The following is a 13192-nucleotide window of genomic DNA, read 5'->3' as shown; positions in this document are numbered from 1 at the left end:
TGCAGCCGCCGAAGGCCCGGGAAGGCCCCGGGCGGAGGAGGGAGGGGGCAGGGGCGGAGGGGCGGGTAAGGGAGGGGGTGCAGCCGCCGAGCCAAGGAGGGGGGAAGGGGGGTTCCCCCTGGAGGGAAAGGGGGGGAGGAGGGACCCCGCTGTCTCCGCCTTTGCCCCGGCGCTTGCAAGAGAAAAGGGGGGGCGCGCGCTCAGGAGGGGGCGTCCCGGGCGGCCCCGGGGTGGGTGCGGGCGCTGGGTGCTCGCTCTCTCGCCGCCGCCGCCGCCTCCTCCTCCTCCTCTGCGCTCACGGTGCAGCCATCTTTGCACAAGGCGGCTGGGGGAGGGGGGAGGGGAAGGGGGGCGGGCGGCGGGGTGTCTGGCTGCGCTCCGCTTCCTCCCACAATCCCGTGCAAATGCAAAAAAAAAAAAAGAGAGAGAGAGAGAAGACTGAAAGCAAGCAGGGCCTGGGGGTGTAGGGCGCAGCGTTTGTACTGAAAGCCAGCTTCGCCGCGCGCAGACGCACCAGGGAACGCGGGTCATCTTGTTTGATTTTTATTTTTTTGCATTGTTTCACATTTTTCGGTCTCATTTCCAAAACGGCTTTTAGTTAGGGGAAAAGCTCAACTCCAGATCCCTGGGCGCAATGCCAGCATGTCCCTACCGAGTACGCCTGCTAATGTCCCCTAGTCCCCGGAATGTGAAGCGAGCCTGTGCGCACGGGGAGCTCACGAGACACGCGTGTGCACAGGCGGGGCTCTGCGTGGCCCGTGGCAACAGAGGGCGATGTCCGTCCGAGTTTCCACGAACGCCCTTTCTGGGGGCGGGGCCGACGGGTACCCCTACGGTCAGGAGAATTTAGGGGCCCGCAAGGGGCTGGGACGCTGGAACACGTCGGCCAGAGACATGGTTGTATCTGCCCGCGGCGGAAACACGTGTGCCAGGGTAGGCCTCGGGGCGAACGACCCTACTCCCACCCCCCCACCCCCTGCACTGCTCCGGAGTTTATGAGGCCTGGACGCTTCCGGAACCCGGTGCGAATCTGGGGCACGAGTCGGGGAACCCCGGCTCCGAGGGGTTCTTCAGCGAGGCCTCCGGAGGCTGAAAGGGGAGGGGCACAGTGGGGAGTCAAAGACGGCAGTTTCGCCCCCCTTCCCTCAACCTAGACCGGTCCGACCCGCCCTGGGCCTCTCAGCCAATCCCGGAGCCTCTGGGCACAAAACCCGCCCCCTATAATGCTCCATACACAAGCTGGGCCACGCCCCCGGACTATTGCACCAGGCCCCGCCCCCGGGCTCCACGCCTCGCCCCGGATAATCTCAAAATTCCAAGTCCCGCCCCCGAGTCCACGCCCCGCCCCCGGCAGTGTCCTAGCCCCGCCCCTGGAAGAAGCCCCGCCCAGTACCTGGTGTATGGGGGTGGAGGCGCGTCGTGGACCCCAGAGGCAGCCAGTGCCTGCTCATAGGTGGGGAGACCAGGAGGTGGGGGTGGAGGCAGGGGCGTCGGTGGGCCCAGAGAGCTCAGGGGGCTCAGAGGGCTGATGAGATGGGCCCTGGAGACAGAAAAGATGCATTGTTAGCAGGTGAGACCTACAAGATATAGAAAGTGAAGAACATAGGGACACAGACACTGAGGGTGATGGAGAACAGAGTCAGGGTAAAAGAACAGTGCCTCGAAATGACAGAGACAGAAATCAACAACTTTGGAGACTGGCTCTCACTCACAGACACAGGCCCGATAATGGAGAACAAGTCGGCCGGGTAGAAGCTGGTGGACACTCTCAAAAACAGACACACCTTGCAGATACCCAGTCCACATCTCCCAGACCCACTTTTACGTAAACTTCAAAAAAAACCCATGCTCACTATACTTCCAAGACAGACACTCAAGCCCCATGACACATCAAACCCTGCAATGGAAAACACTTACACACATGCAACCCCTCCCACACACACAGAAACTTACACACGACAGACACCCACAGACCACAGACTGCAGCCTCCCCAGATACGATACTGATCATCAGACAGAAGCTGGTCCTGCAGTCAGGCAGCAAATATTGATCAGCCCCTAAGGTGTGTCAGGGACTGAAGCCACACACCTGTCACAGACTCACTCCTCAGATCCTCAGGCGTTTCATCTTTGATGCCCATCTGGCCACAAATGTCCTCCCCCGCCCCACCTGCCCTCCAGTCCCTACCCCTCCCACCCTCCTCACTGAAGCCCCCTTACTCCTGGGGACAGGGTCGCTGGTGCCGCCGTCGCAGGTACCAGAAGGCTCCTAGACCAGCCAGAACAACGAGCAGGATGCCGGCTGTCAGCCCTGCAGCCAGGCCTGCTACATCCACACGCCTACGCCCTGTGGGGGGTGGGGAGACAGAGCCACTGACTCGGGGTGGCCACTCACCCCAACACCCCAACGCCTTGTCCTGGGGCAGGAGTGCAGGCCCAGAAGCAAGACAGAGGTATGTCCTCAGGCCAACCTCCCCCTTCCCACAGAATATGCTCTCCCCTGGGGGCAGGGAACATTCCAGATCAAAGGGCATCCAGGGCCCAAGATTCTCCAAATAGGACTGAAAATCCATGAGGGCAGCAGCAGCAGTGTCCCTACAGCTACTAGCTTCTCCCAGGACAGTGGGTGGTTTTGAGGTGCCCAAGAGTCAGGGGACACGGCCTCCTAAACAATCCGATTGCTAAAGGGGGCTGGCACACTCAGGTACAATATGGAGCTCAGGTACGCAGAGGCCCCCACACTGACCATCACCAGATTGCGCAAGTGATAATCCAGGACACCAGTTAAGGGTTAGTTTAAGATACTCAGTAACAATGGGCCCTTCCTGGTGGTGCAGGGGGTTGAAATGCAGCACTGTGAAGCTGTCAGCAAGCCCTGCAGTTTCTCAGTGCCCCTGTAGTGAGAGTTCGATCCCCGGCCAGGAGAGTGACCCGCAGGGCACAGCAGACCTCTCCTGTCGCCCCACTGCTCCTCTCAGCCTTGTGTTTCATCAATCTGCCTGTTCTGCTCCCCACTCTGTTCCTGGTGAATCCTCTCACCTTCCCCACACCTCTGGCCTGTACCCCAGCTCTTGAATGCATAAATAAATAAATCTTTAAAAAAAAAAAAGATACACAGCAACAAGTAATTTTTTAGTGTAATTATAGCCCATGGAATATTTGAGATGTACTTAACACTGTGGTTGTTTTTTTTTTTTTAATTCATGTGCATTTGAAATTCAACTTTTTAAAAGATTTGTTTGTTTATTTATGTATACAAGAACTAGGGTACAGGCCAGTGAAATTCAGCTTTAGCTGGGATGGGGGTGTTAGTCCTGTGTTTCATCTGGCAGGTTAGCCTCCCTGAAATGTAGCTCCTTTACCAATCAGGCCACCAAGGGACAGAGCCTCAGGTCTGAAGGAAGAGCAGAATCCACAAAGAAGGCTTCTCAATGCACTGCGAAGCTCAGCTCGCTCAGGAAAATTCATTGATCATGGCCCTCCCCCCAATAACAGACCGCGGGGTGTCTGTAGAGTTCCGGTGGCTGCTTTGCTAAAGCACAGCTCTGTTATTAATGTGAGTCCTCCTTTGTGTTTTTTGAGGAAAGGGCTGGGGGCGGCCCACGGAGAGGACTTTTGGTGCTGGGACACTCCCTTTAACTCTGGGTGAGGGGCTTCCCTGCCACAGTGAACCCCAGACTTTGAGCCCCCTCGGCTGCACTGAGCGAGCTGGCCCTCCCCGGCCAGGTTCAGGTGATGCAGGAGCCAGCTGGCAGGCCTGTAGCAGGAGTCGCCTCCCTAGCAACCAGGCTCTGATGCGGGGCTGCAGTCCAGACCCAGGGCCTGTTGCTAAGGTGCATCCACCCCTAGCAACCAGACCAAGAGGGGGCGGGGCGGCTAGTGCCCGGAGGGGTCCTCCAGTGGGCAGGAGGCCTGGGGTCCTGGAGCTGGCTAGGTGTGGTTGCTAGGGAGAAGCCCTCCTTAGCAACCAGGCACCACTGGGATGGGGCAGCGGGGGAGGGGTGGCCAGCCAGGTAGGAGCGTGCTGTGGGCTTCCTGGGTCTGGCCTGACCAGACCTGGTTGCCAAGGAGCGCCCCCTTAGCAACCAGGCTGAGCCTGATGGTGCCTCAGAACTCCAGAGGAGGGTTGGGGGTGTGCCGCCTGAGCAGGTGAGGTCTGACATGCCTGCGCTGGGCCAGGCCCCTTTGCTAGAGGGCAGCCCACACTGCAGAGGGGCTGGTGTTCTGGAACCCGGAGGCTCAGGGGTCAGTGCCTGGAGCCTGAGGCCTGAGGCCTGAGGGGCCCCTCCTGGGCCAGAAGCTCCTTTCCTGTGGACAGAGGGAGCCCCTCCCCATGAGATGGGGTAGGTTCTTCAGGCAGACACTCCTTCAACAACCAGCTTCCCAAACTCAGGAGCATGGAATTGGGGGAGCAGGCTTGGGGGTACTGGTTCAGCCTCCTTGCTAAGGCGCTGCCTCAGTGGCACGGAATGGGCGACCCCCACCACACACTCACCCCCTTTGCCGTTGTAGATGTAGTTCTCCCAGAAACGCTCCTGGAAGGGGCAGGAATGGAGAAGTTGGCAGAGAGGCGACGTGTCACTTGGGAGAGTCCACACCACCACAAACCAGCCTGCCCAGACTTAGGAGACCAGAGGGGAGACACCGGGGCCCAGGCCTCACCGTCAGAGCGTTGTCCTCGAAGACCTCCCTGGCCTCCTCCCAGGAGCACTGTTCCTCCACACACTCCCGCTCCAGGTTCCCGGGCGTGAGCAGCTCCAGGTCCCAGTGATTGGCTCTCCGGACGCGACTGTGGCTTCTCAGGAAGCTCTGGGCCTCCGGGGAGTCCAGAAAGACTTCTGGACCCAAAGGACATGGGGAGGGAGAAAGGGAGGGTTCACAGGACTGGAGACATGGAGCAATTTGAACCTCAGGAGACAGAGGATTATGGGGCCCAGGGCAGGGGCGGGGTGGGGAGGGCTAGATGCCAGGGTTCTGGGGTCTGGTCAGCTCCTAGACACTCACCTTGGTCTTGCTCTGCCCTAGGCAAGGTATGCAGGCAGGTGCTCAGTCCCAGGTAGAGCAGCAGCAGAGAGGGGTGGCCCCTCATATTTTGTGGACACCTGGAACCAGCTGTGGTATAGATGACACGTGTCCTGGCCCCCGCAAATGGGCCGGTCTTCCTACCTGGATCTTCATGAGTTCTAATACTAACAGCAGCCACTTACACGGCTGTAGTTAGACCAGACAAGGTCAAGGTAGTGAACCTAGCAACTCAGTTTACCGTTCTCAACAGTCCTACCATGAGCCCCATCTTATAGATGAGGGACCAGAGACACAGCGCGCTTAAGCCACTTGTCCACGGTCATCGCTTTGCAGTGCCCGCCCGTGGCTCTGTACTCCAGAGACCCAAGCAGGGTGCTTATCTCTTCTCCATTTTGCCCGCCACACCCAGCAAAGTCTTTGGGCGCATAGTAGGTGCTCATAAACAGGTCCAGGGGTGATGGACACTTCCTCCTGGTAATGCCCAGGTGTACCTGCCTCTGTGCCATTGACACATCTACCCACAGCAAGCAAAGATTACAGATGAGGCAAGAACAGTGACCCATGTTCCTGGGTTCCAGGGAAGGAAGGGTCCTGGACTCAGGCTTGGGGGGCAAATACTTCTGAATCCATGTGGGCCGGGGAGCCAGACACCTGAGATCTCCTGCCAGGTTCTGCCCCAGGAATGTTCACTTACCTGCCCAGCCTTGGGAGCACGGTCCCCTCCTCCTTATCAGGCCTCCTTGGCCAGCTGCTACCAACTGTGAAGGGGAACAGGAAAGGGGGGAGAAGAGGAGGGGAGCCCCACTACCCTATAAAGGTTTGGATCCCGGTTTCTGGCAGAGGGGGCGTGGTTTGCAATTACCTGCCATGGGCGGGACTCAGGTAAGGGACAAATATTTAAAGGGACCTTGGGATGAATGACCTAAAGTTTAGAGTCCCAGGGAAGTCAGGGTCTAAGAAACCTTGGTGGTGTGCCCTCCCTGGTGGCGAAACAGGTTAAAGTGCAGCACTATGAAGCCATCCGCAGCTATGGCAGCATGATTCCGATCCCTGGCCAGGGAGCCACATGGCACAGCAGACCTCTCCTGTCCTGCCCTTTGCTCCCCTTAACAGTGTGTTTCAGTCAACACATTGTTCTGCTTCCCACTCTGTCTTGGGTGAATCCTCTCACTACCTGCATCTCTGGCCTGTATCACGGTTCTTGTATGCATAAATAAATCTTAAAAAAAAAAAAAGAAATCTTGGGGGTACTTAGGAGACTGAATATGATTCTTCACTGCTTCTCTCTTCCTGCCCCATCACTCCAGGGAAATAAATGTGTATTTATCTAGATATCTGAAAAGTTGTGGGAACTCTGTGCATTGGTCCCTGGGAGCAGCTAGGCAATGCCGTAGACAATTCCTGCTCCTGAGGTGATTTTTAACGACTTTGGCTTCCAGATTTCTCAATTGCTCCCTGCATAAAATGGGGACAGAAGTACTTCTCAATTGTCTCAACAGCTGAGCAAGAAAAGTGGATGACAAACTTGGGGACGTGCACTTCCCAGTTTCTGTGGGAGGTGATAGTCCGTAAACTCCATCCTGGAGAGATGCAAACGCTAGCTACAAGCAGGAATTTGTCCGACCCGGTAAACGCTTGATATATACCGAGCGTCCGTCCTCATCTCGTCCACCGTCGTCGCTCTCATTCACTAACCGGAATCTTTGAATTGCCGCTCACGTTTCCTGAGGGAGGAGAAAAGAGAGGACTCTCCAGGCCAAACGAGTTCCCTCTGCAACTAGGGGCAGCTCTACTTCCGTTATCTTCAGCCGGGCGGAAGTGGGCGGGGCGGGGAACGAAAACAACGCTCTTTTCCGGTGTCTGGGCGCAGTTGAAGAAGCCACTGAGGGTCGAGGAGTCGTTTGAGAGGTGAGTTCCCCACGGTGGTGAAATAGTGTTGCTGGGGTCGCCTTCCCGCGGGCCAGGGCCTTGGGGTCCCCACGGAGACAGGAACAGGGGTTCCAACTCCCATTTCCTGGTCAACCATGAGCAGATCGCTGCAGGCGCCCTGAGTTTGCGCTGAACTACATCTCCCAGCATGCCCGGAGGTAGCCGGTCCGTCGGGCGGTTCTGGGGGGTGGGGTGGGGGTGTTGTAGTTGTTTGGTCGTGGACAATGATCTGGGGTCCCAGAGGAAGAAACTGGAACTCCTGTGGGTCAGAGGAGCCCGAGTTGAGCAAGGAGGACGCCCTCGTCCGGCCGCAGTTTCGCAGTCTGGTGGGAGCGTGGACGCAGAATGGGACAGGGGAAGATCGTGCCGCCGCCCGCCTTCTGTGCGCCCTTGTGACCCCCCCTTCCCCTCGGAGTGGGGGGTGGAGGTCACTATTTTTCTCTGTGGATCTTTGGGGTCAGGCAGTCCAGGGCTACCGTCCTGGCTACCGTCCTGACTGTGCTGCCCATTCGGTGTGAACTTGGACCTTGAAGGATCCTTTAATGTTTTATTATGAAGAAGTTCAAACATACAAAAGTGAGAAACAGTGTAAGAACCCCTGTCGGGCCCTCCCTGGGGGCTCAAGCAGTTAAATCTCAGCGCTGTCGAGCAATCTGCAGCCACTGCTGCCTGAGTTCGAACCCCGATCCCAGGCCAGGGACATACCCACATGGCTCCGCGGACCTCTCCTGTCTCCGCACTGCTCACTTCAGCAGTGTCACTCAGTGGATCAGCCTGTTCTGCTCCCTACCCTGTCTCTGGGGAATCCTCTCACTCCCCCAACCCCTCTGCCCTACACCACAGCTCTTGTTTGCATAAGTAAATAAATAAATCTTTTAGAAAAAAAAAATCCCCATCACCCAGATGCACCAGTTCTGAATGTTTGCCATTCTGGCTGACATGTATGTTTTTAATTACGTATATATAAAGCCAGTCTTAACCATCACAGAATCGCTACATTCCACCCCTACATAGTCATGCATGTAGTACCATGCAAGCAATTTCAGGTTGCATGTGTAAAATCAGGGATATTTTCTTCCATCATCTCAACACCATTATCACACTGAACAGAAGCAGTGTGATTCTAGCTTATTGTGGCCTGGTCAGTAATCAAATCCTGTGTCTCAAAAATGCCTTAAATGCTTTCGTTTGTTTAAATTAGTCGTTTCTATTATCTGTGTGAAATTCCTCTCAATTTAGAATTGTCTTTCCTCCAACGGCATTCTGTCCTTTTCTTGGTATAAATGACTTATTGAGGAAACGGAGTCAGTTCTGTTTCTGATCACCCCCTCTTCTGAATTTGTCTTTTCACTTCTTTGTAAGCTCATGTCACTTGTTCCTCCAAGCCAGGGTCAACAGGCCAAATGCAAATTCTAAAAGAAAAATCCTTGTTTTTCCTGACTGGAATATGTCCCACGCAAAGAGTGCAGTTCATTTCAGTACATTCACAGTGTTGTCCTGCCATCACCAAAGTCAATTTCAGGACATTTGCACCACCCCAAAAAGATGCCCAGTACTCGGTAGCGCTCACCCGCCCTTGTCTCCCACCTCACCTCCAGTCCCAACTAATCGTTTTCGTCTGTGGATTTGGCTAATCCACAATCTAATCTAATCTTGTTGCCTCTGGCTTCTTCCACTTAGTATAATGTTTTCGTCCTTTTGGTAGCGTGGGTCAGTGGTGCGATCTTTCCATGGCAGAAGAGCGGCCCCCCGTGCGGATGGACTCCCCCTGCCTGTCCACTGGCATCCGTGTTGTTCACACCCTTCCCGAGTGGCTGCACTGCCTACACCCCGCCTCAGTGCGGGAGGGCCCAGTCCAGTCTCCACACTTTTTATAATCTGACCTTTTTTAAATCTTGAATTTTTCTTTTTTGTCAGTTGTTTACATGTCTTTATCACTTGGGGTTACATTGTTTATATAATCCTTCATGGGCTTTTTAAAAAAGATTTATTTATTTATACACACAGAACTGGGGTACAGGCCAGAGATGCAGGGGGTGAGAGGATTCACCAGAGACAGAGTGGGGAGCAGAACAGGCAGATCGACGAAGTCCACTGCTGAGGGGAGCAGCGGGGGGAGGTCTGCTGCGCCCTGTGGGTCATTCCCTGGCCTGGGATCAAACTCATGCTGCAGTGGCTGCGGGCAGCTTCATAGTGCTGAGACTCAGCCCCTTGAACCACCACAGAGACCGTCCGTATTTTTGACTATGGTGTCCCTAGTGGGTATGTCACTGTGGTCTTGCTTGCATTTCTTTAATGACAGCGGTGTCAAGCATCTTGCCACGTTATTGGCCAGTCGTGTTTCTTCTTTGCAGAAATGTCTATTCAGACTCTTTACCCATTTTAAAGTCAGGTCACTTGTCGTTTTTTTTGTTGTTTGTTTGTTTGTTTGTTTTTTTAAAGATTTATTTATTTGTGCATACAGAACTGGGGTACAGGCCAGAGGCTCAGGGGCGGCGAGAGGCTTCACCAGAGACAGAGTGGGGAACAGAACAGGCAGATCAACGAAGTACACTGCTGAGGGGAGCAGCGGGCGGGTCAGGAGAGGTCTGCCACGCCATGTGGTCTCCTCCGGGGCAGGCGGGAATCGAACTCATGCGGAAGCGGCTTTAGATTCTCAGTGCTATGCTTTAACCCGCTGAGCCACCAGGGAGGGCCCACTTGTCGTTTTTATCACCAAATTTTAAGCTATTTATAAATTCTGCCACAATTCCCATATCATATATATGATTTACAACTGCTACATGTCTTTGTACAGTCTGCAAACTAAGAAGGGCTTCAATATTTTATTTTTTTAAGATTCATTTATTTATGCATACAAGAATTGGGATGCAGGGTCAGGGGGTGGATGAGAGGGTTCATCATAGACGGAGTGGGGAGCAGAACAGAAGGATCCACTGAAGTACGCTGGGGAGGTGGGGAGGGGGTTAGTGGGGAGTCAGGAGGGGTCCGCTGAGCCCTGTGCGTCAGCTCCCTGGCCGGGGATTGAACTCGTGCTGCAGTGGCTGCAGACAGCTTCATAGTGCTGTGACTTAACCCCTTGCTCCACGGGGGTGGGCCAATTTTTTTCCAATTATTTTAAAATGTCAAAACCCAGGCCTTCCCCGTGGTGCAAGGGGTTAAGTCACAGCACTATGAAGCCACTGCAGCACAAGTTCAATCCCCAGCCAGGGAGTGACCCACAGGGCGCAGCAGACCCCTCCTGTCTCCCCACTGTTTCCCTCAGCAGTATATATATATTTTTTTAAAGATTTATTTATTTATTCATACAGAACTGGGGTACAGGCCAGAGGCTCAGGGGCGGTGAGAGGCTTCACCAGAGACAGAGTGGGGAGCAGAACAGGCAGATCGACGAAGTACACTGCTGAGGGGAGCAGCGGGCGGGTCAGGAGAGGTCTGCCACGCCATGTGGTCTCCTCCGGGGCAGGCGGGAATCGAACTCATACGGAAGTGGCTTCAGATTCTCAGTGCTGTGCTTTAACCCGCTGCGCCACCAGGGAGGGCCTCAGCAGTATATTTTTGTCAGTCTGCCTGTTCTGTTCCACACTCTGACTCTGGTGACTCCTTTTACCCCTGCAACTCTGGCCTGTTCTTCTATGCATAAGTAAATAAATCTTTAATAAAAATAATTGGAAAAAATGAAAAGAATATTTTGTGACCTGTGATACTTATATGTGATCAGATGTCAGGGCCATTAATAACATTTCATTGGAACACAGCCAGGCTGCTTTAACCATACAAGGGTAGAGTTGAGTCACTACTGGGGGCGCACCCACAGACTCAGATGTCTTATCTTCTGGCCCTCGTGTTTGGTCCCACCTAGGTCCTCTGGCTGCCTATTGATAGAGTGAGGAAATGAAATCTCGTGTGATTTCACGGGGCGTGGCCAGTGGCTGACCTGTCCGAATGGGGGTGTGGTGCTGGCCTGCTCGGTGGCTTCAGGGGTTGGCTTTTGTGTGTTTTGGGGATCACACCATCTTATTGAGGGGCTTGCGGGAGTGCTGGGTGAAAGCTCTGACACCCGCAGACTGGTCAGTGTCTCCCAGCTTCATAGCGACAGAAAGCCGCATGTGCTTATGGACAGCATCTTTGTGCTCCCAGCTCATACGTGGATGCCTGGATCCCCAGTCGTCGGGGTTACATGCGGTCATGAGCACGGCGCCCTCCTCTTGGGGCTGGCGTCATTAGCGGGGGGAGGCAAGCAAGTCACAACAGATGAACTCAAATAAAACAGAAACCAATTTCTGGATATAAAAAATAAAAACCTCGGCGTGGAGGAGACAGGGAGCCCTCTCTCCATTTGATGTCCAGTTAGGGAACCGTCACCCCACTCTGACCCTGCCAGCTCTGACCTTGGACTTCCGGCCTCCAGAGTGTTGGAAGAAACTCTGTTGACTGAGCTCCCCACGTGTGGCAGTTGGTTTTGGGGGCCCCGGCTGACGACGGCGGCACGCCTCCGTGTCCAGCTGCCCTGTTAGTGAGCGTCCAGTACCCCCGTCTGCCCCTCGCTGGCGCCTGCCCGCCGCTGAAGGCCAGACCAGCTTGCTCAGGGCGAGGTGGCTTCCCGTGGCGGGGACCTCCTTCATCTCAGATGTGAGCGGTTTGGTGTTTGGTGTCGGGCTGGCCCCGCGCCCTGCAGTGGGGTGACATGGGCTAGTTCCCTTCGAAAGCCCAGAGCAGGCCTGTCACGGGACCATGCAGAGAGACCTATTCACCCCGGTGTTCCCTCCTATAAAGTGGGGGGCTGCAGCCACTGCGCCTACTGAGGACAGACTTGTTGAGCCCTGAGCGGCTGGGCGCGGGGCCCTCCGACCCTCTGTTCTCCTGCTCGGGCGGCCGGTTCCCGGGGCGCAGCTTCCCCTAGGGAGCGCGAGGCTTGGAAGCGACTGCCCGATCCTGTCTGCACCTCTGAGCACCCAGAGACTTAGGACTTGGAGCAAGTTCACCAGCGCCCATAAATACCGCCCATTGTTAGTAGGAACCCCAAGAAGCCGCTTGACTCCTAGGACACCTCTTTCTGTGGCTTCCTTCAGTGCAGCTAGCCCCTTGGTTCCGAACAACTGTCTCTCCCTGTCCCCCCCGGACCTGATCCATCTGTGACGTCCCCCGTCTGAGCTGCGATCCGTTCAAAGAGTGACACGTGTTCTGGATTTTGAAGACTTTGTACCCAGAGTCTTCCTGGGAGGACTGACAGTTGTCACGGGGACTCGGGGGGCTCCGGCCCCGGCTCTGCTGCCTTCTGCGGGCATCGTCAGGCCTGTGCTCTCCCGGTTCCGAGGGTGGTGACAGACAGTAGCTGATGTGTCCTTCCTGGAACATCGAGAAGCAGGTGGCAGTCGCTGTTCTCCATCTGAAGCTGGCCTTGCCGGAGCTGTGTGGCCGGGGCAGATGCTTCTGGGGTTTTGAGATGCTGGAGCCGCGCCCGCCCGCCCCCGCCACCTGCCCCAGCCGCCTCGGGCTTGTTGGTCTCAGGCCTGAAAATTCATGAGGACTCCAAGAGGCAAATAGCTGTCAACATTTGCCATACCAGAAATGCAGAAGGCCACAGGCAGAAACCAGGCTGGGGAGGTGGGCTTGGCGCGTTTTCCATGGAGTCATAAATCACAGCATCCGCTCGCTCGCTTCAGGCGGACAAGTCGCTGGTTTTCAGTAGAATTGCTGATTTCCTGCAACTGCCACCACTCTGGTTCCAGCGCATTTCCGTCACCCCCAAATGCCAACGCCATGCCCCTTAGCGATCACCCCCTCCAGTGAGCTCTTTTCTCTCTCTGGGTCTGCCAGTTCTGGCCATTTCTCATGCGTGGGATCAACTGTACCTTCCGCTTGCACAATGAAACAGGCCTTGGAGAGAAGAGTCATGGCCGCGCCGAGCAGGCGGGGTGGGCTCCTCCAGCCGTTGGTTGTTTTTCCACTGTCACCGGGTAAACAGCTCCCCCTGCGGTCCTTCCTCTGCTCTCCGGAAAGCAGAGGGCACAGGCACCGGTTCTTGGCCACCAGACAAGCAGCCAGATGCCCAGGGCCAGGGCTGTGGCGACTAAGAATAGCGTGGGGAATTTACCCTTGGGGCAGTGGGCACGACCTTCGGGTGGGGGTGGGGGTGGGGTAGAGAGGGCGGGGCAGGGAGGTGACGGCCATTTCACGCCTGTGCCCACGGTCTTCTGGAGATCACCAAAGCCTAGTCATGCTTGCATCTCACAGG

General features: G+C 55.6%; 2 protein-coding genes across 2 annotated transcripts in view; one reads left to right on the top strand and one right to left on the bottom strand.

Moving 5' to 3' along the window:
• Positions 1–1002: 1002 nt before the first annotated feature.
• PRRG2 (proline rich Gla (G-carboxyglutamic acid) 2) lies at positions 1003–5108 on the bottom strand. Its single transcript, XM_012733706.1, has 6 exons — positions 5005–5108; positions 4663–4838; positions 4496–4535; positions 2221–2347; positions 1394–1540; positions 1003–1089 (listed from the first exon to the last, which is right to left on the bottom strand). Exons 1-6 carry the CDS (start codon positions 5087–5089, stop codon positions 1071–1073), a joined length of 594 nt encoding a protein of 197 aa, XP_012589160.1. The 5' UTR covers positions 5090–5108; the 3' UTR covers positions 1003–1070.
• A 1749-nt stretch (positions 5109–6857) lies between these two features.
• NOSIP (nitric oxide synthase interacting protein) overlaps positions 6858–13192 on the top strand; it is a 12292-nt gene continuing 5957 nt past the window's right edge. Inside the window, exon 1 of the mRNA XM_012733505.1 lies at positions 6858–6933. The gene's annotated coding sequence lies outside the window, so the exon portion shown is untranslated. The remainder of the gene's footprint in view (positions 6934–13192) is intronic.

This window comes from Condylura cristata, unplaced genomic scaffold (assembly GCF_000260355.1).
Source record: "Condylura cristata isolate star-nosed mole 26May11 unplaced genomic scaffold, ConCri1.0 scaffold00041, whole genome shotgun sequence".
In the NCBI taxonomy this organism is placed as follows: domain Eukaryota; kingdom Metazoa; phylum Chordata; class Mammalia; order Eulipotyphla; family Talpidae; genus Condylura; species Condylura cristata.
The sequence above is the reverse complement of the archived record's forward strand: the minus strand, read 5'-3'. Positions and strand labels throughout refer to the sequence as shown.

What these genes read in the sequence shown, in the direction of transcription:
- PRRG2 (XM_012733706.1), bottom strand. Translation starts at nt 5,089, where the DNA reads ATGAGGGGCCACCCCTCTCTGCTGCTGCTCTACCTGGGACTGAGCACC. An exon ending in TAGGGCAGAGCAAGACCAAG is followed by an intron (nt 4,839 to 5,004) that starts GTGAGTGTCTAG and finishes CTTTGGGTCCAG; the next exon opens with AAGTCTTTCTGGACTCCCCG. An exon ending in CAGCGACCCTGTCCCCAGGA is followed by an intron (nt 1,541 to 2,220) that starts GTAAGGGGGCTT and finishes TTCTGTCTCCAG; the next exon opens with GGCCCATCTCATCAGCCCTC.